This window comes from Pangasianodon hypophthalmus, chromosome 25 (genome assembly GCF_027358585.1).
Source record: "Pangasianodon hypophthalmus isolate fPanHyp1 chromosome 25, fPanHyp1.pri, whole genome shotgun sequence".
In the NCBI taxonomy this organism is placed as follows: Eukaryota; Metazoa; Chordata; class Actinopteri; order Siluriformes; family Pangasiidae; genus Pangasianodon; species Pangasianodon hypophthalmus.
Window position 1 is genome coordinate 16,331,697 of NC_069734.1, and position 15,906 is coordinate 16,347,602.

The 15,906-nt window shown below is 39.7% G+C and overlaps 1 protein-coding gene across 3 annotated transcripts; it reads left to right on the forward strand.

Moving 5' to 3' along the window:
- The first annotated feature begins 1,803 nt into the window (after window positions 1–1,803).
- On the forward strand, window positions 1,804–14,374 carry LOC113547595 (platelet-derived growth factor subunit A). 3 transcript variants are annotated; one of them, XM_026948009.3, is made up of 7 exons: window positions 1,804–2,302; window positions 4,082–4,178; window positions 8,430–8,537; window positions 9,239–9,426; window positions 12,642–12,762; window positions 12,952–13,070; window positions 13,819–14,374. In XM_026948009.3, the coding sequence occupies exons 1-6, from the start codon at window positions 2,210–2,212 to the stop codon at window positions 13,038–13,040; spliced, it is 696 nt and encodes a 231-aa protein (XP_026803810.3). In that variant the 5' UTR covers window positions 1,804–2,209; the 3' UTR covers window positions 13,041–13,070; window positions 13,819–14,374. The 3 variants fall into 3 exon arrangements, with proteins under 3 accessions (XP_026803810.3, XP_026803812.3, XP_026803813.3); XM_026948012.3 differs by lacking the exon at window positions 1,804–2,302 and adding an exon at window positions 2,364–2,418; XM_026948011.3 differs by lacking the exon at window positions 12,952–13,070 and having other exon boundaries at window positions 1,806–2,302.
- Window positions 14,375–15,906: the final 1,532 nt, after the last annotated feature.

Here is a 15,906-nt window from a genome sequence, read left to right on the forward strand (position 1 = left end):
CCCCACACATATTACAATTCCTTTGAATTTAGCATTGTAAAATGAACAGAAGCTGTTGATTCTTGTGTGGTATTTTTTGTGAGTGTCAAGATCAGATGTTCTGGGGATTCCTCCGGGTGAAATATAATGTAATTTGCGTCAGTTGTGGTAACATTACTATGTAGACAAAACAGCATATAACAAGAAAGAATGTTGTGTAATGTGAGTCAGGTAGTGTGCACTTGAGTTAAGGAACATGGTGGCATCTTAAAAGCTCCAGAAAAATTCACCAAACCCACAGTCCAGATTAGGTGTGTGTGTGTGTGTGTGTGTGTGTGTGTGTGTGTGTGTGTACACCTGACCTGCCTTATCTACTGTTGTTTTAGTTACGGGACATTGCATTCACCTCTTTATGGCCTTTCTCCTTCATCCCTATTTTTCCTCCACTATTGTCTCAGCTCACTTTTTCCTCACATCACCTCTCTCCAATGGCTAAGTGTCTGTGGAGCTTCCTGTCTGGACCAAAGCGGACTGATTAAAGGTTCACTCATCCAAAATGGAGAAAGGGAGGGAGGAAGGGAGGATGGATGGATGGATAGATGGATGGATGGTGAAAGAAACCTACCCTGACACCCACTCCCTCTTCATTCCCCAGTTAGTCATTAGTCTGCTGGGGCTATTTATGATGTAAATGCCATCTCAGCTATTAACTCCCTCTCCCTCCTCCCTACAGAGACACTGTTAGCTGTTAGTCATAGTAATGGGTAACCGGGATTGCCAATTTCAATGAGACAAAATTGGTCGCCCTGGTCGACAGTCAAAATATAGTTTTATCCCTGTATTGCATGTATGTATGTGTCCTCGGTTATTTGATTTACCATACCACCTCCTGTCAGGTTGAACCAGTTTGGCCATTCTCCTTAGACCTCTCTGATCAACAAACAGAACTGCCGCTAACTGGATTGTTTTTTGCACCATTCTGTATAAACTCTAGAAATTGTTGTGTGTGAAAATCAGCAGTTTCAGAAATACTCAAACCAGCCTATCAGACACCAGCAACCAAGCCACGGTCAAAGTCACAGAGATCATATTTTTACCCCATTCTGATGTTTGATGTGAACATTGAGTCTCACATAGTATCTGAATGATTTTCTGCATTGCGCTGCTGCCACTTGATTATCTGATCAGATGAACCAGCAGATCTACAGGTGTTCCTATTAAAGTGGCAGGCATGTATGTTTCCTGGTGTAGCGAATAAACTCACAGCGAAGTTAGCCCAGTTCTTAGAAATGCTCTTGTCGCTGGGATAGTACCATGTACCAAGTGTACATCTTTGGTACATTTAGTATGTATTTATACCTTTAAAAATAATTTAATGTACATAATTGGAGCTTAAAAAGACATTAAAGCTTTAACTAAAAGCTAATTAAAGGAACAGAACATCACATGCACTTTCCCAGGTAAAAGATGCATACTAAAGGTACAAAAGATCTACTTTTAATGGTACCACTTCAGCACCTCAGAATGAACAACATACTGAATCTTGAGGCATAAGGAAAAGTACAGTTTGGGACTTTTATTTCTGATATTATAATGCCAGTAATTCACACAGGTTCTAGATATTTAGCTAGAGATTTCTGTTCACACTGAAGATGGGTTTAATTGGGGGGGGGGTTAAGTCTTAATTAGGGGGTGGCTTCAAGTGCGTGAACGTTACAGGTGGACCCTGCGCGAGGCTGCGGGAGCGCGCGCGCGCGTTAAGGGAGCGCGCCTCCGTCACTTTTTTTTTTTTTTTTTTTTTTTTTTTTTTTTTATTTGGAGCCACGAAGCGTTCAGAGTTCATTCACGACCAGACGGAGCTCGGTGAGCGCGCGCTGCACGGGAAACCCCCCAAAAACAAACAGCATACACGCGCTCACACCTCTGCGACACACTTTTGGATTACATCAAGGGAGGAAGACGCTCTTTATTACCGAAAGGATTCCTGTTCAGTCTTTTTTTTTTTTTTTTTTTTATTTTATTGTTGTTGTTTTATTGTTGTTGTTGTTTTAAATCACGTTGACGGCGCGTGCACGATGCAGCGCAGATAAAGGAGAAGGCTTCTTTATTTCTGATCACTTGGAACGCGATGATCGAGTCGATCGCGTTTCGGGGATCTCGAGTCTTCGCCAGCGACCGTGTGTGCGGTCCGTTCCTCCATGGGAAGCAGTGAAAGCGCGCGAGAGCGGAGATGAGAGCCGCGCTCTGCTGCCTCCTCGCGTGCTGCTGCTGCTGCTGCTGCTGCTTCTCCGTGCCGCACGCCGCCGCCGCCGCCGCAACCGGGGTGAGCACGCGCTTCCACACCGCACACGCCACCTGCGCGCGAACCTTACCATGACGCGCGTTCCGATTATGACGCTCGTAACTTGGAACGTGCGCGCGCGCGTGCGTGCTGACTAGGTACACGCATAGGTTCCTCGTTTTCTGTAGAACTTTACCACAGATGAAATAATCCTTTCAAAACGTAGAACAGGTGATGAATCTCAGAACCCTTTATGCATAAATATGCATACAATTCCTAGAAAGGTCGAACTGGTGACTATTTAAAGAACCCTTTTCCTCTGAGTGTATAACTGTATACAATTCTATACCTGCTATACCTACTATATGGCTCCATAGAGTGTAGTTTAGTAGGCTAATGATTAATAAGGCTTATCTAGTACCAATAAGTCAACATATGCATGCAGACTATAGTTTAGAAAGCTTAGAGTATTATCAAGTACTAATAATCTACTATATATGTGTAGACCATAGGTTAGTAGTATAATAATACTTCCTAGTACTAATAATATAATATATATGTGTAGACCATAGGTTAGTAGTATAATAATATTTAACTAGTACTAATAATCAACTATATATGTGTAGATCATAGTTTAGTAGTATAATAATACTGACCTAGTACTAATAATCAACTGTAAGTGTGTAGACCATAGTTTAGTAGTATAATAATACTTATCTAGTACTAATAATCTAATATATATGTGTAGACCAAGGTTCAGCAGTCTAACAGTACTTATGTAGTACTCATAATCTACTAAATGTGTGTAGACCATAGTTCAGCAGTCTAGTAGTACTTATTTAGTATTAATAACCTACTGTAAGTGTGTAAACCATAGTTCTTCATTCTAATCATACTTATTTACTACTCATAATCTACTAAATGTGTGTAGAACATAGTTCAGCAGTCTAGTAGTACTTATTTAGTATTAAAAACCTACTGTAAGTGTGTAGACCCTAATTGTCTAGTGTTTGCAGCTTCCAATATGTGTATTCTGTACTTTAGTAGGCTAATAGTACTTAGCTAGTACCAGTAACCTACTATCTGTGTGTAGACCATACTTTAGTAGGCAAATACTACTTACCTACTGCTAATAATGTAGTACATGCCCACAGGTTGTTAGGCTAACAGTATTCATGCAGTACTAATAACCTACAGTATGCGTGTAGACCAGAGTTTATTAGGCTAAAAGTGTTTATGTAGTACTGATAACCTACTATGTGTGTAGACTCTATTTTAGTAAGCTAATAGTAATATGTGCATATCTACTTTTCCTTAAGTGAAAGGTTTGTGTACCTCTTTCACTACAAGACATGACTAATGTCAGGTTAGTTTCCATGCAGCACAGGTAGGCACTGATGAGTCGTTTCATTTTGTCCAGAAACACCCAGACAATTACCCATGTTTTGGTTAAGTATGAAAAGTAACAGTCAGTGCTTTGGGGTTTTTCCACTTGCCATTCACTCAGGCTTAAAATAGGCAGTTTATTACCTTAGCAAAGTACTGAAATGTGGCGGTGTCTAAAAGTCTCCTTGGTAATGAAGTAAAAGTTTTCCAAAAGTATAAATAATCCAGAGAAGTACATATGCTCCAAAATGGTACTCAAGTACTGCAATTGAGCACATTTACACAAATGTGTCATTTGATTCACAGAGACTCCCATTTTAGCCTAAACACTTTTACATTTCGCTTATTTATAAAGACTCTGGACTTTATGGTAGAAACTAAGTCTGTGTGCTGTCAGTGAGTCTCCATGCTAATTTAACAACATTGCTTTTCAAGGAGGCGTCGATTCCTCAAGAGCTAATTGAGAGGCTGTCCAACAGTGAGATCCGCACCATGAGTGACCTCCAGCGACTTCTGGAGTTACACTCTGCAGGTACTCCACATTATGTTTCTTCTGCAAACTGCAAACTTTGTTCTAAATCAGTAGATATTGAGAGTCTGACCTCATACTGGAATCTAGGGGATGACATCACACATTAGCTATGGGAATTTTTGGCTGCGCTCCATTTTGGGTACTTGGTTTCTGACTAGGGCACTTAGCTAGTGCATTGAGTTCTGTCTACTGTTGCTATCGTATTCTAAATTGTTAGTATACCTTTGTAATACACACATGCTCCATGCTGCGTACACAAAAGTCTGCTTTTGCTAGTATGTGCTTTTGTTATTACTTTGATTTTGTTTTCCCCGCCCTTTTCTTGTTCTTTGGTTTCTTGAATTGTCTATATCACCCGAGTCACCTGTGTTATATAATCCTGCAATGTATATATTTTTGTGTGTTCTTGTTACTCGCAAGCTACGTTATTCACAAGTGTATCTTTGTTCTGTGTTATTCGTCCATTCTTTAATTAAATCCTTTGTGCATGTGTACACAGTGTTTTGTGTACTTAGCTTTTTCTGAGCCTTCAATTCAATTCAATTCAGTTTTATTTGTATAGCGCTTTTAACAATGGATGTTGACACAAAGCAGCTTTACAGAAATATATAAATTCAGGATATACATTTTAAATGTATAAATTTATCCCTTGACAGCCACATTTACATTCATGTCTGGAAACACAAGTTACACTTCCGCTCATCTGTTTTTATCTATATAAACCCAAATATCATTGAGGCCTGTACTATTACTGAGGCCTGTACTGTTACTGAGGCCTGTACTGTTACTGAAACGTAAGTAAATAATAAATTATTAGCTAATTAATGAACAAGCTATCCAGTCTGCTAGCCAGATTTGTCCCATAGTGTCAGTGTGCGTTTGAATTGTAGCTGTTTTAATTGGGTTCAAATGCAAATAGACCATGTTCTAGGATGTACTAGCCAGTGTAGCAGTATGCAGAATGTGAGTCTTCAAGAAGGACTTGCTCCTAATCTAGCTCCATGTTCAAAAGTTCACATAACTGTGCAGTTGTGTTGATGCCAAGCCCCTCAAGGACTGTTGCCCAGAGACGGGCACTTCTGTCTTGTCTCTCAAGGCGCCGCGAGTACTGCCTGCGTGTGAACTTGTTTGACGGATGTCACTGTTTTGGCCGGTCCTCTGTTGTCGTCCTAGATTAGTCAGTGTCGGAGAAAGAAAGCGTGACGACAGGACAAAACAAAGAAGTGATTTAAAGTCACAAAATGCAGTCTGACCTTTGGCAATGGTTGATGAGGCAAGAATTCCTGAACTTAGCTACAGCTTGGGGAAGTGAAGTCCTATCAGGTTTGTGTTGATGGTAAAACGATAAATCAAAAGTACTAGCAGGGATATAGTATTTTGTGATGGTGTTGCTTGTGTTACCAGGACAGTTGCTCAGATTTGGTGTATCCAACAAGCAATTGCAAGAGTGTTTCTGTCAGAAGAGAAGTAAATGGTTTTACTGGAGAAGGATAATGATGGTGCACGCCAAAATTGCAGAGCCTAAATCCCCAGTTGTCATTAACTATCACTCACAGCAGGATAGCACATTGGAGAAACCAAAAGAAGGTAGTGTATTGTTTGCTTGAGAACCTTTAAAGAATCAGAAACAAGGACTTTCCATTATCAGTGACTATGGACACTTCAACAGTGATGTGCAGCACTGATATCAGTTAACATTCCTAATAGTTTCAGTGATACCAGTGAAGCTAGGAAATGTGGGGAATTAGAAATTAGACTCTCATAACTTCTTGAAGAGTGAAGATCAGACCAGTTCCATGTCTTGAGCAATTTTCTTGCACAGTTGATAAAGAACTTCCAATAAAAACCTTCTGCTTCACAAAAAAATGTTTCTGTACCAATCAGGAACCTTTAGTTAGTGCTAAAGAGAAGCAGTTCAGATCTTCAGGAGCATCTGATAAAGAAAAGTGCAAAGGAGCTCCATCAAGACCGGTGTCTCTGCTCAGATTTCCCCTGTGGATGCGTAATTGAAATGCAAACGACTGCATGTTTAGCGCTGCTGCAGCTCGAGGGAGGTCAAGAGACTCTCTCCATTATGGCGTTGTCATGCAGCCTTTATGAGCTTAGCAGGGCTGAATGCCAGCACTGTAATGTATTATTCATGTTGGAGTCCTAGCGGGCGTGTGTGTCTGTGAGATTGCCTCAGGGAGTGTGTTTCTGGAGTCTGCTAATGAGTGTGTGAAAGGCTCAGCTAGTGTGCAGGGTACAGCTCAGAGTACTGAATCGAAGCTACCCTCCCCTTACCATGCTGGGGCGGTTCCCGGGAGGCGACAACAGGGGCGTCCAACCCCCCGCTCCGGAGTGGACCTGCCGGTTGGATGTGTGATGGTGCTTATTTACCAGACTTGCTCTTCTGGGCTCCTTTTACACGCATGAAGTAAGGCAGATAAAGTTTCCAGTGAAGAATCTCCACACAGAGGGTGATGTTAAACTCCATTTGGACCCAGTCAGTCAAAGTCGCCACCGTGGTGGCACTGGAATTCCATTGAGCTCCATTCACGGCATCTGCTCGTCTCTGGAAATAGACGACCATCGTATTTTAGTCTGGCTGTCTCAGTGGCTATAAGAACTGACACCTTTCAGTGACACATTTCTAGTTTAATTCTAACTCTTACTTGATGTCTGTGAGCACCAGGGTGCTACATAAGCTCCTCAAACATTCATAATCTCTTCAGTCAAGCTCAACAAATACTCCAAACAAGCCCCAAATATTTAAATGACACACAATGACTTGTAGTGTATGGTAGCCTAAAATACTCTCTGCTATAAAGTATTTAAATTTCATTATTATTACTATTATTAGTATTATTAGTATTATTATTAAAAATGCTCCTAACACACAGATTTAATCACTTTCATCTCTTAATGACTTAATCAAGTATTGTGGCCTTAATGCCATGCATTATTGTCCTGACTACTTTCAGTAAAAAAGGACATTTCATTCAAAAATACATTTTTTATTGTATTAGTTATGAATGATAATCTATTTTTTTTTTTTTTTTTTTTTTTTTTTACAGAATTCTTATTTGACAAAAATGTGTGATGGTTATTCAATAATATAATGATTTATACTGCAGCACTGTTAAATTCTCTATTCTAATTGGTCAGAAGTTGTTGTAATCCATTACAGTTTCTATAGTAACAGCACACCGTGTCATGTTTTATACCTGACATATATAATTCTTATATTAACATGTAACTTGTAACTTAATATAACAGTGACATACATAAAAGACCAAAAATTGTTCATGTCTCACAAAAGATTCATTAGGGTTTATATTTATCCAATTTAACAACGTAGATCCAACCGAACCAACCGTTTTTTTTAATACGAAGAACTTCTATTTATTTTTTTAATTCCTTAAAGAATTAGCATATGAACAACCACATGAAAGAGAAAAACATCGTAACAAGCAGGTTCAGAGATAAAGTAGACCTCAGCAGTTTCAAATCAAATACTCATAAGCAAATTAAGGGGAATTAAACTATAAACAGTTTATAGGTTTATAACTTTACAGCTGTGACTTTTGCACTCTTCTAAATACCGAAGTCTCTGTTGTGCGATAACAAGCGTCGTGAAGTCAGGCGTTCCCTTCTAAAATAGCATACAGTTAGCATAAACTGTCTATGTCAGGGTAGCGATGAGAGAATATTAAATATGAATTACTCCATACCTTTCAAATGAAAGTTTAATTGGTTTTGATTTAAAGTATTAAATTTATTAATCTTCCACAGTACCATGTTCTATAAGCCTACGTAACCGCGTGCCAGCTGTTGCCCAGGCCTGTTTTCATGTGTCTGATACATATCTAATTGTTGTCAAGTCTAGACATGCGTAATATGATCTTTTATGACTGCGAGCTTATTCATGTGGTTTTTGGTCGACAATAAAAAGCTAGAAGCTCGTCAAAGTGCACTAATCATATGTCCTCAGGTTACAAAAACATAAACTCGTATCTGATTTAAATGTGCTGTCTGATCATGGCCTTAAGCCAGAGTCTACATGATGTGGGCGTGGCTGTAATGACAAGTGGTGTACCTGATAAAGGCTATAAAGGTGCTCTAATTAGCGACTAAACAGAATCTACAAAAAAACGTTTACTGAGTGTTCAAATCGTACATTTTTTTTGTCACAATGCTTTTGGGAAACCGGGTCCTGATTGGTCGATTTACAGGGACACTGATTGCGTTCTGTTGTTCTGATTGGTGCAGAGAATGAGGTGGTTCAGGAGACTAAATGGCGCTACAGCAAAGAACATCTCGACCACAACGGCAACCTCAAGAGCTCACACACACGCCCAAGACACAAGAGGAGCATTGGTAAGACACACTCACTCACACACACATGGAGCCTAATAGGTAGAGATTCCATACGTGTCAGTGATCATGCTGCAGCCTGTCAGAGTCTGAACTGAATAACCTCCTTAGATAAGCACCGAATCTGTTAGATTAGAGTAGGTGTGCGGAGTGTGTTGATTCAGCTGTGTGTTTGTGTAGCGGTATGAGTCATGTGTGTTGTCTGTCTCTCGTAAATACTATGATATTAGTGTATGTGTGGAATGTCATTTCACACACACCTTCTTTTCACAAATCACAGACCCCCTCACTTCCGATTTATTTTTCTAATCCAAATATTCAAATATTACGCTCATTATTTAAATGTGTAAAATATTCTTTTGGCTTTATTGGAACAGTTGAGTTTGTTTTTCCTGATCTTTCCTCTGACACATTGTATTCAAATTTAATTAGAATCGAAATGACATTGTTTATAAGCCTACTTATGCGTGATGTATTAGGGTTTGATGCACGTGAGTGGTTGAACAGGCTAATAACTCAATAATAAATATAATAACTTTGATAACAGTGGGTTGTGATTTCCACCACTGTAACTAAACTGTGGACCCCTCTGGATATTCTTCACAGAGCGCACTTTGAGAGCCCCAGCCTCCCATATGTTAGTGTAGGCATGTATATGGACAGTTTGCGTATCAGTTTGCTCATCTGCGTGTGTGTGTGTGTAGAGGAAGCAGTCCCAGCCGTGTGCAAGACTCGGACGGAGGTGTACGAGATCCCGCGCTCTCAGGTGGACCCTACAGCGGCGAATTTCCTCATCTGGCCACCATGCGTAGAGGTGACGCGGTGCTCGGGCTGCTGCAACACCGGCGCCATGCGCTGCCATGCTACCAAAAAACAACACCGGAATGTCAAGGTAAGGAACAACACACACACACAAACTCTCTCTCTCTCACACACACACACACACACACACACACACACACACATCTAACCAAAGCACTACCTTGCATACACACACACACACACACACACACACACCAAACTACACTGGAGGTACAAAGGTGAGCACTCTCCTGTGTGCACACGCCCACTATATACTTGTAGAGAACAGATAACAGCATACTTTATTATCTTCCCTCCTCATTATTTCTCTTCTCTTCTTTCCTTTGCTCTCGTTCTCCAAGCGCTATTCAGACACAAACAGCTGCACAGTGCTCAGTTTACCAGCGCATAAAGAAACGCGCATACACCCACTGCTCTGTGTCTTATCCGAGAGCTCGTTTTCTGGTGAAGGTGAGGCCAGCTAAACTGTGTTAGCAGATAAAGGAAGAACCTGACACGCTATTACACGAGCGATGGACAAAAGAGAGAGATAGCTATCATCTTCTTACAACATACACTCACTTTCTCTTTCTCTATGCTTTACACTGGCTATTGTTATAATCCAAACTCCAGCAGTGTAGAATGGTTTTATACCTTTGTTCTGTTTTGGACTGTTAAAAAGCCTTTACATTGGCTACATAAATCATAGGAAACAGTTGCCGTATTTCTGCTAGTTCTACTTCAAACACTGACAGAGGTAGCTTGGATACAGTACAGATTTAACTCTGGAAGAATTAGCTTGGATACACTTCTGATGCTTATTCTCCTTTTAACAGATCCTGAAATAAAGTACTCATGCTAGTTCTCTTTTTAACTTGGACAGAAGTAGCTTGGATACTGTACTTCTCCATTTAACAAAGGCAGAATTAGCTTGGGCTAAATAATGTTGCTAGTTCTCCTTTTAACACTGACAGAGTTAGCTTGGATACAGTACTGTTGCTAATTCTCCTTTCAACATTGACAGAGTTAGCTTGGATACACTACTGATGCTAATTCTTCTTGTAACACTGACAGAGTTTACTTTGACACAGTAGTATTGGTAGTTCTCTTTTCAGCACTGACAGATTGGTGGTACACAGACCTGATTCTAGTTCTTTTATTAACACTGACAGAATTAGCTTCGATACTGTATTTCTTCATTTAACAAAGGCAGAATTAGCTTGGGCTAAATAATGTTGCTAGTTCTCCTTTTAACACTGACAGAGTTAGCTTGGATACAGTACTTCTGCTAATTCTCCTTTCAACATTGGCAGAATTTACTTTGACACAGTAGTATTGCTAGTTATTCTTTCAACACTGACAGAGTTAGCTTGGATGCCATACTGATGCTAGTTCTCTTTTTAACATGGACATAAATAGCATTGGATACTGATACTGTATTGTCAATAGTTCTCCTTTTAACATGGACAGAACTAGCTGGGATACATTATTGTTGATAATTCTACTTTGAGTGTAGGCAGAATAATTTTGGTTACTCGTGCTAGTTCTTTTAATAGTCACTTAAATAGCATGGTTACAATATTGATGCTAGTTTCTACAAAGAGACAGAAGTAGCTTGGCTACAGTACTGATGCTAGTCCTTATTTTACTAGAGATGGAATTTGTTTGGTTGTAGTAATAGTGCTAACTCTCTTTTCAATAGAGGTAGAGGTAGCTTGGTTACAGGATTGTTGCTTGTTAGCCAACTAATGTTAATTTTAGTTTAGCAGAACGTTACGGTTCTGACATTTTCTTCCAAGAATATTCAATCTGTAAAGTTTTTGGGTTGTTCCGAGAACCTTTTTTACACAGTAATTATTTGTAAACATTCGTACTGCAACATTTTTGGTTGTAGGAACTAATGCTGTTTTATGGCAAACTTGTAAGGTTGTATGAGCAACATTGCAGGAATTTCAGTTATTTCTTGGATATTAGTTTGGTCGCAATAGTGTCACTGTCTGTCTGTGAAGTAAAGGCAGATTGAAGAGTACACAACTAGCATCAGTACATCCTGGCTAATTGTGTCTCTGTTCAAAGGAGAAGTAGCATTAGTATTGCAACCCAGTACATTCAGTTTCTCTTAATTGGAACCAGCATCAGATTTGTAACCAAATTAAAGTTGCTTAAGTTAAAAGCAGACGTAGAGTCATTACTGTAACCAGAGCAGACAGCAGCTTAAATAGTTTGGTTACAATTTTGATGCTAGTTCTATAAAGAGACAGAAGTAGCTTAACTACAGTACTGATGCTAGTTCCAATCTAAAAAATCTAATTAAAGTTGCTTAAGGTAAAAGGAGAACTAGTGTCAGTACTGTAACCTGAATAAAATTAGTTGGGTTATAGTTTTACTTTAGTTATAATACAGATGCTAGTTGTCCTTTAATAGAGACAGAATTTGCTAGTTTATATTAGTCACCAGTGATGGTCATTCTGCTTTGCACAGTCTCACAATATATTCACATGGTAACAGTAATGATAGTTGCATTGCTTTCGACAGCCACTCAGGGCTTGAGTTTGACTGCAGTGTTAGAGCTAAGCCTTTTTTAATAGCAACCGAATTAGTATGTTTACATTTATTGTAATTGATTACACTGCTTTCAACAAGCACTCGAAGCCTGAGTTTGCTTACAGTCCTGACAGGAGTGCTTCTCTTGGCTGTCGACGTGTTGACGCTTGTTCCTCGGCTTGTACTACTGTACAAACGCTTTTAAACTCAAGTGGAAAAGGCTTTATATGTCTGGCAGAGGAAGGGAGGAACGCGAGGATTTCATGGCTGCTGAACTTACTGGGTTTCAGGCCAAAACTTCCCCTCGGGAGCGTTCAATAGCGTTAACCTCGCTTGAACCGCGGGGCCTGTCTGTCTCTTTCTGTGTTTTCCAGAGCTGTTCTCCAGTTATGTGTGTGTGTGTGTGTTGAGACATGAATGGAGTTCTGTATAATCAGGCCTTCAGGGGGTTGGCGCAAGCAGTTCAGGAGTGCTTCAGTATATGGTGTGTATGTGTGTGTGTGTGTGTGTGTGTGTGTGTGTGTGTGTGTGTGTGTGTTTATAGAGAGAAAACTCACTCGAGATAGATCATGCTGCACACCATGTGCTTTTCTCACCTGGACTTACCTCTCTCCAACCCCACAGATAAATAGGTGTGTGTGTGTGTGTGTGTGTGTGTGTGTGTGTGTATAAACTCTTCACATAGCTTTGATACTTACATTCTCTTTCTCTTTCTCTCTCTCTCTCTCTCTCTCTCTCTCTCTCTCTCTCCCTCCGTCTCAGGTGGCTAAGATCGAGTATGTGCGTCGCAAACCGAAGCTGCGGGAGGTGCAGGTGCAGCTGGAGGATCATCTGGAGTGCGTGTGCGTGTCCAAACACCACACAGAGTCCCGCTTACACACAGGTACACAAACACACCCATGCGCACCATTTGCTTCACCCCTTTAAGCTTGTTTGGTTCCTCAAGTTACGCAAAACATCAAGTCATTCTGTATTGTTGGTCTGCCACTTCTGCACCCTCGTTAAGACTTTGAATATACTCCAGTCTGTCTTTCCTTCTCTTCCCCATTTCCCACCATCCCTCCATTCGCAGGCCACTCTAGGGCGAGAGCTAAAAAGAGGAAAAGGATACAGGAAAAGTCGGAAAAAAAAACAGAAAAAATGTACACAGTCGGTTCTTAGTCTAACATTGCCGCTGGACTGAGTTGGCAGGTAGGAGTTGAGCAGCCGGGCAGCTCAATCGATTTACCAATCAACCAATCAGCGTCCTGATCAGCCACTCAGGTGGAGGGAATGTTCTGCCATGCTGATGGGTTTCATCCGTAACTCGTAATATAAAGATCAATGAATGAGGTGGTTTAATGAGAGAATTTCTAATCTGTGATCACTAATGACACTGGTAAACTAATAAATACTGAGTGCGAGGAGGAAGAATCATGGCGTTTTCACACTTGAGTCCACACCTAAGACCGATTCTGGGTTCGTTTGGGGGTGGGGCTCATAAGCTCAGGTTTGCTTTCACATAAAAGAATTCTTTGTGCAAAAACAGCATTTTGTGATGTTCTCAGTGCAAGTGATCACACCACAAAGCTACAAATTTACAAACAAATCCACGATTTTTTGTTTTATTTGTTTTAAATGCCGTAACAACGTTTTCGCCGCGAAAACCCAGGACCTTTCACAGTCTCGTAAACAGATTTCACTCTCCACCAAATGTGGAGAGCAAGCAGGGTTTTCTTTGGTCTCAAAAAAAAATCTCAAGTGTGAAAATGAATGTTCCAGCATCATTAATTAATGCTTAATTTACATGTGTGTTTGAGTGGGGCAATCATTCGCCATGCCCCCATGAAAAACTAAAACGCTAAACAATTTCATTTCACTACTGAGGTTAACATTAAAGTCTAGATCAAAGACAAACACAGTAATATACGACTCTGTGTGTTTCTGTTTGACTTCACAGATGTACGGTGAATCTGACTGGATCAACTTGGAGAGTGTGTGGTGATAAAGAAGGGCCAGCCATCTTGTCCAATCAAAATCTTTGGTTCCATCTGACATCCAGCAAAAAGGCAGCCCCAAGCAAACAATCACCGCAATCCACTCACCTGGCCTGGATTAAGCTAAACGGACCGTTGTTGAGCTTTCAGACTTTTGGACTGGATGTCTCTTGAACTTTTTGATTAAAAAAAAGTGAGACAAAAACACACAAAGGAAGCAAATTTGCCTCATGGATGGATTTTTTTTTTTGTCAAAACTATAAAGACTGCAAATTTTCCTCGGCTTCAGCATGGAGTCTGAATGCTCATAACGGACGGTCCCGGCTTGGATCTTGGATCTACCATGTAATGGACAGACACAACTATTCACTTCTATAGCAAGATTCCTTTCTTCCAGCAAACACTTTTTTCAGTATACACTCTTATTTTTGTAGCCCCATTTTCTATTGAGATTCATATGCTGTATGTACAGTAGAAAAACAGCCTTCAATAGCCTTTAATAAACTATTTATAAGTGCATTGATGTTTTTTTTATAGCTAGGTTCAGTGATATTACTATAAAATATTTGCCTTTAAATGATATTGCTGTAATTCAGTGCTGATCTTAGTGTCCCTCTGTCAGGCCTTGAAAATATCTCTCTGTAAGTCAGTCCTCATCGGGAAGTCATTATGTAAGGAACGAATCACTTCAGGGTGTGCTGTTTCAGGAAAATAATCACCGTTGAGGTGGTGTGATGCAAAGCAGATGCAAAGCGGAGTTACCATTACCACTAATGTGATTGTTTTCCTACATCTCACAGTGATTTCTTCCTCTTGCACAAAATTGCCAGTGCTAACAATATTTTACTTATTAAATAACAACACATCATACTTTTTTAAAAATCCGTTTATAGTTTAATTTAATGTTGTGGAACATCTGCGAAACAAGTTAGTGCCTGCTATCACTTACGTAATAGCAGCTATAAACAGTCGTTTCCTCACCAGCCTGTCTTTTATTGTATCTTTCAGTTAATAAGACAAAAGAACGCAGCTTGCCATACTAGACTATGTTGAACTCTGTCCTGAAGACCTTTCTTCTGACTGTTACAAAGCACTGACACTGGAGACTCCTTTCATAAATGGCAAATAAACATCTCCTTATGGAAAGCTTCATCATCAATAAGTACATACTTATTGTACTAAATGTGTTTAAAAAGTTTCCACAATACAAGTTCCTTTTAATTATTTGTTACTACAGAAACAACGAGTGCTTTAGTGTGAACCAGTGATTAGCCTTATGGTGTACTATTACAGAAAATGAGTCAACACCTTCTGACCAATCAAAATTGAGAATTCAATGGCATGGTAGAACAAATATCAATATTTAGTGCTGAAACTTTTTATTAAGGTTCCTAGGAAGTTTTTGTTTGTATTATCAACGCTGATCTGATAATGCTAATTACCTAGCAAACCCCTGCAGACTGCCTCCGCTTGGATAAGAAGCCTGAGGTCCTGAGAAAAATGCAGGAAAGTCTTTGTTTAAACAAGGTAAGATTGAAGAAACCATTTAGTTGTAATCAGTGTTTTAACATTAACTTTTGCAAAAGTTTGTTTTTGTGATAATATACATATCTTTTATAAATGGTGCAATTATTTACATAATGCATATGTTGGGGAACGGATATGCAGAAGTTACTGTTTCAACTACAATAGCTACCGCACTAAAGTGTTGCCTTAGTAGCTAACATCATGTGAAAGTTTGTCTGTGAAAATAAATCGTGTGATATTTCATGGTACATAATTCTGTTTAATACTGCATAAAATTGGCTAATCACAGGTTGCAGGTTTAGCTTTAGCTAGCTAAAGCTACTTTAGTTATGTGATACTATGCTTTTATTTACTCAAGCAGACACTTCACACAGCCAAGTAGAGAGCTTCTTCTGCCCATCCTGGGATTTCACGTCACTGGCCTGTGGTGCTGCAGTCAGGTATTAATGTTTTACAAGCTTTTACAAGTGGACAAACTACCGTAATTGCTGAAGTATCATGCCTACCGTAAATACTCTAATAGT

Excerpts from the sequence above, each read along its gene's own strand:
- LOC113547595 (XM_026948009.3), top strand. The coding sequence starts at position 2,210 with ATGAGAGCCGCGCTCTGCTGCCTCCTCGCGTGCTGCTGCTGCTGCTGC. Across the intron at positions 4,179-8,429 it reads TCTGGAGTTACACTCTGCAG|AGAATGAGGTGGTTCAGGAG; the intron begins GTACTCCACATT and ends TGATTGGTGCAG. Across the intron at positions 12,763-12,951 it reads AGAGTCCCGCTTACACACAG|GCCACTCTAGGGCGAGAGCT; the intron begins GTACACAAACAC and ends CTCCATTCGCAG.